At 36.0% G+C, this 5892-nt stretch overlaps 1 protein-coding gene across 1 annotated transcript in view; it reads right to left on the minus strand.

Annotated features, from left to right (window-relative positions):
* ppap2d (phosphatidic acid phosphatase type 2D) overlaps nucleotides 1-5367 on the minus strand; it is a 40646-nt gene extending 35279 nt beyond the window's left edge. Inside the window, exon 1 of the mRNA XM_048167455.1 lies at nucleotides 4715-5367. Coding sequence (XP_048023412.1) covers nucleotides 4715-4904 — 190 coding nt within the window. The 5' untranslated portion in view covers nucleotides 4905-5367. The remainder of the gene's footprint in view (nucleotides 1-4714) is intronic.
* Nucleotides 5368-5892: the final 525 nt, after the last annotated feature.

A 5892-nucleotide genomic window follows, 5' to 3' on the forward strand; every position in this document is an offset into this window, starting at 1 on the left:
CACCCCAAAGAAAATGAAAATTCTATCATTTACTCACCCTCATGTCATTTCAAGACTTTCATTCATTATTGAAACACAAATGAAGATCTTAAGTCTGAGAGATTTCTGTCCCTCCATAGACAGCTACGCAACTAGTACTTTGACGTTTTAAAAAGTTCTTCAAGAGATAAAACTAATCCATATAAATCAAGCAGTTTAGTCCAAACTGATGACAAATTTTTCATTTTTGGGTGAACTAACCCTTTAATGTATACTACTACAACTTTTTTGGACCTTGAATGTGGTAATTACGTTGCTTTCTATGGGGGATAAATAAACCTCTCGGATTTCATCAAAAAATATCTTAATTTGTGTTCTGAAGAAGAACCAAGGTCTTACAGGTGTGGAACGACATGAGGGTGAGTAATTAATGACAGAACTTTCATTTTTGGGTGAACTAACTCTTTAAGTGCACTTAAAGAGAGTATTTAAGTACACTTTTAATGCATTAATGCATTTTAGTGCATTTTGTAATAATGTCAAATTAAAAGATTTACTTTTAAATCATGGTTTAATCATTTTTAAAGAAGTTACTAATTTGCAACTTCATCATTACAAATGTGTAATTAATAATGTATTTAAATTCATGACAAATAAGTTTCAATATAAATGAAATTTAAAGTATAGTTTAGATAAGTCTTTGCCAGTACATTCTGCAGTACACTTCTACCATAGACAATAGAAGAAATTATGAAATGCATATCAGTACAGGTCAGGATGTACCCAAGTCCTAATTAAGTGGGTCAACAAACACTCTAAAATTCAGCTACTTGCTTTTAATATAAATTTAAAACATAAAACATTTTCATTTAATTGCAATTAACATGCATTTACAGTAAGTGTTCCAAAACAATATATTTAGTTTGTACATTAAGTATATTATTTCCATAATATTTACACTTTTTAAATGCTAAAGTGTACTTCTTTGTCACAAAAATGCAGCATATCTATACTTAAAGGGATAGTTCACCCAAAAATTAAAATTACTCACCCTCAAGACATCCTAGGTGTATATGACTTTCTTATTTCAGCTGAACACAATCGTTATTTAAAAAATATTCTGGTTTTTCCAAGCTTGATAATGGGAGTGAATAGTAACTGAGATTTTGAAGCCCAAAAGAGTCCATCATAAAAGTAATCCATACGACTCCAGGAGGTTAATAAAGGTCTTCTCAAGCAAAGCGGTACATTTTGTAAGAAAAATATCCATATTTATAACTTTATAAACTAGAATCACTGACTTCCGTACACGAGTCGATTCTGGTGTTAGAGTGAACTTGGACCTGACACATGACATATTGACAAACACAGAAGCGCTGAAGATAGAGCAAAGCAAAACACCGGTTACGAATTAGAAGTCTAAAATGAGAATTTTTAAAGAGAAATGTCAGAGGAGCTTGAGTTTGTCACCCAGCTATTTGTTTGTACCGCAAGAGGTGTCTAAACTTACTCTACTCCTATACATCCAACTTCATACGCCAGAACTCGACTTTCTCATGAATGCGCGAACGAACGTTACCAAAGCAAGTGATTAAAGTTTATGAAGTTAGAATTATGGATAATTTTCTCACAAAAAACCATCGCTTCGCTTCAGAAGGCCTTTCTTAACCCCCTGGAGCCATATGAATTACTTTTACGTTGGATGAATGTGCTTTTTTTGGGCTTCAAAATCTCAGTTACTATTCCCTGCCATTATAAAGCTTGGAAGAGCCAGAATTATTAATATAACTCTGATTATGTTCGGCTGAAAGAAGAAAGTCATATACACCTAGGATGGCTTGAGGGTGAGTAAATCATGGAATAACTTTCAATTTTAGGTGAACTAACTCTTTAAGATGAATTCGGCACAAATGAGCAGAATCATGCAGCTCTGAATGTTTGACAGTCATAACAAATGTCAGGAAGAAGTCACAAAAGCTCCATGTTTCAAAACAGTGAAATGTGTCCCACGTCACAGTTCCTCTCTGCTGAGTCTTACATGGTTACACAAGCTACTCTTTCTTAATCATGGATTAATCATGGATTAATCCAGTTATGTACTGCTGACTGCATGACTGTAACGTCATAAGGCAGAAAGTGACAGTCATTCTAAATAAAAGGAGGCTCTGAGGCTGTGACATTTGCTCCACAAACCTCAAGCGGTACTAGACACTTCACTTTCTAAAAACAGATTCTGTGGGACAGTGACTTTTACCTGGAGGCAAAGAGCAGTTCCTTTAACAGGTCTCATGTGAGAAGCACAGTCAGGCTGGTGAAGAACTTACTGTAACCTGTCTGTCTGCCTGGACAGGTTCTATTTGGCGCACCAAAAGCAACGACATGATTAAAGTGTTTATCCCCTTATCCCAGTTGTGAATGTTTTTGTTGTGACACATTAAATCATCTGAAACTGATGGGGTGTGCACTGACTTTCCTAGCAACGTTGCAGATAGCAGTAAATGTGTCAACAAACTAACAGGACAACATTTTTGCAAGGATTTTTGCAGATGAAAAAGTCTTTTTGGAAGTGGTATGGAAAATTTACACTTTATGATAACTTTTGTAAAGTCATGAGCAAAATTTATATAACGTGAAATCAATTAATGTAGTCTAAATTCAAATATTAATATGAAAATAACTTTCTTTAGAATTTAGAATGGAATTTTACACTATTTTGAATGTCCATTAATGTTCTGTAATGCATCATACAGATTTTTTTTTAAGTGTGTTTCATATACTAACATCTAAATTAACTGGGTATTAAATTAACATCTAACAATATTAATAAATTAACAAACTATCAATTGTGCAGTTAAAGGGATAGTTCACCCAAAAATGAAAATTTGATGTTGATCTGCTTACCCCCAGGTCATCCAAGATGTAGGTACTTTGTTTCTTCAGTAGAACACAAATGATGATTTTTAACTCCAACCGCTGCCGTCTGTCAGTCAAATAATAGGAGTGAATGGGAACTTCTACTATAAGAGTAAATAAAACTTGCTTAGATAAATCCAAATTAAACCCTGCTGCTCGTGATGACACTATGATGTCCTAAGACACGAAACGATCGGTTTGTGCGAGAAACCAAACATTATTTACATCATTTTTACCTCTAATACACCACTATGTCCAACTGTGTTCAGCATTCGTTTAGTGAGGTATGATCGCGCTCTGACAAATGAAGTGATGTCTAGCACTCATTGAAGTATATGCGTGAGACATCACTTCCGCTGTCAGAGCGCGATCAGACCTCACTAAACGAGTGCTGAACTCAGTTGGACATAGTGGTGTATTAGAGGTACAAAATGATATAAATACTGTTCGGTTTCTCACACAAACTGATCGTTTCGTGTCTTAGGACATCAATGTGTCGTCACGAGCCGCAGGGTTTAATTTGGATTTGTCTAGATGGTGTTCCCATTGACATGCATTATATGGCTGACAGACTGCAATTGTTGCAAAAATAAAATAAAAAAATCATAATTTGTGTTCTACTGAAGAAAAAAAGTACCTACATCTTGGATGCGCTGGGGGTAAGCAGATAAACATCAAATTTTCATTTTTGGGTGAACTATCCCTTTAAAGCTCATTCACAATAACTATAATGATAATGATATTAGCATCCACACTAACTGACGATATTGTTCTGTTTATTCTGCATGTACTGCAGTGTCTTCTGCCACTTTAAATGCTCCAGCTCTAAAAGCAGGATGGATTCTGATTGAATTTATCATTCATCAGCTGGAAAAATAAGTGATTCCAACAAAATCCTTTCACTGTATTGTTATTGTTGTAGTGTGTTGTGCTATTCTTTTGTATTTAGAACGATTTTTAAAACTATATCTTATTAGTTATACTTATCCTTGGTGTGAACAGCCTTTACACTTTTTTTTTTTTTTACAGTGAAACTAATAGCCTACGGTTTTAATAATAAAGTATATTAGCCAAAACAAAGTAAACAACACATGCAGTTCAAGCCATCTGAAAAGGCAGTTTCACTTTTCTCTTGAGAACTGCTGTTTCCATGGATACGGCTGAATTTCCCAGGACAAACTTTCCTGCCAACTCTAAACTGAAGACACACACACCACGTGCGCAGAGGTTATGAACTTATTATTTTCCTTTTCTAAGCTCTGATTTGGCTTTTGAGAGGATTATTTGGACGGAGCAACTCACTTTTGAAATGTTGTTCCCATGTCAACTTTTGACATAAAAACATCTTTTGTGAAGAAACTTTTTTGTAATATTATGAGGAAAACAGATGAAGTGGAAGTTCCACAACCTGCAATAAATCTGTTGTGTTGTTTTTGAAACTTGTTTTCTTTGCACATGAAGGGGAGGGGGTGGAAAAAATACATCAGCTTGGCAACATTCTCAATAGCCTTCATTTATAACATTACAAAGCTTTAGATGTTCATGTGGGATGAATTCAGGGTGATTGGGATACTTTTTGCCATTGAGATGAATTGGAAAAAGTGTCCCATTCAACCCTACATTCTAACAGAAATGTCATGAAACTTTGATTTGACCAGCAAAACATTATATAATGTTTACTTGCTAATGCTTACTTATTATAGCTAGTGTAACCTTGTTTACACGTAATGATAGCTTGCAAATCATCTAATAACATGTCATTAAGTCATTAACATCACAAGGAAAGTTATTACAAAGTGTCACCCAACATTTTTTCTCTTACCCACGAGCAGACAGAGGATGTCCAGCCCGACCAGCATCTTTCTGCTGGAGCAGTGAACCGTATCCACAGGTTCCGCGGGACTGAGGATGTGTTTCGTGCCGTTTTCCCTCGCTGTGTCTCCGGATCCGCCGTGATCCGCCAGCCGCTGCTGGAGCTCCGCGTTACTGTTTACCGAATTCAACTTCTGCATGATGTCCGATATATTCAATACTTATGCCGGATTTTCTGTCCTTCACAACGCCAGTAAAGCCAATCTGACAGGTTAGGAATAAGGTTTAGTAGAAGTTTTGAATCTTCTGAATGGTTTAGGTTAAAATCCAGTAAGTGTTAGCACATACAAGCGCACGTGCAGATAATGAATATAGAAATGTACATATGTCTTAACTAATGAATCGATCAGACTTGTACAGAGATCCTGGTCTGCTGTCTCTTACATGAGAAATCCTTTCTCCAGCACTTTTGAAAAGTTTCAGCTGCAGTGTGGCCATCATCATCTGGACATGATGGAGAAAAACACATTCCTGAAAACATATGTCAGTCAAAAGTTTGTCATCCTCTGTGACTTGTACTCTCCATGTCAAACTCTTCTTTCTTTTTCTCCAACCGAGAGAAAACTTGAAGCGGATCGTGTTTTGATTTGTGGGTATTAGTGTTATTCCTCCGCCCTCTTTAGGGCTGTCTCAAAACCTAGTGAGCTGCCTACCCAGACAGCATTTTGGCGTTGTACGTGTACTGAACGCGGGAAAACTTGCAAACTTGCAACCCAAATCGTCTTTTGGTGCAATATAGAACATTTAGCCAAGTGTTAGCTATCCTAAGCTATTTTAAACAAAGCACTGTTTTTGTAATATGCACTTGTAGCCTAAATATATGATAAAATGATAAATAATATCATTAGTATTTTTATGTTGTTAACGAAAAGAGCTCGAGAGGTAGATTCGGAGGGCCCAGCCTTCGAAATGAGACACCAAATATAACTGGCGGTCACCTGAGGCGGCAAATATCAACATTTGTCCACATACCTCATCTATGATGTCTCATTTAGAGTCACAATGTAATCAAAATGTACTTTTTTAATGGAATATTTCTGTATTATTGTGCACATCATTTTTTATTCACGTGCCCTCATTATCTTTAATCGAAATAACTTTCCCTCCCTCTTGCAGCAACTTCTCTTC

The sequence above is a fragment of the Megalobrama amblycephala genome, linkage group LG1 (assembly GCF_018812025.1).
Source record: "Megalobrama amblycephala isolate DHTTF-2021 linkage group LG1, ASM1881202v1, whole genome shotgun sequence".
Taxonomy (NCBI): Eukaryota; Metazoa; Chordata; class Actinopteri; order Cypriniformes; family Xenocyprididae; genus Megalobrama; species Megalobrama amblycephala.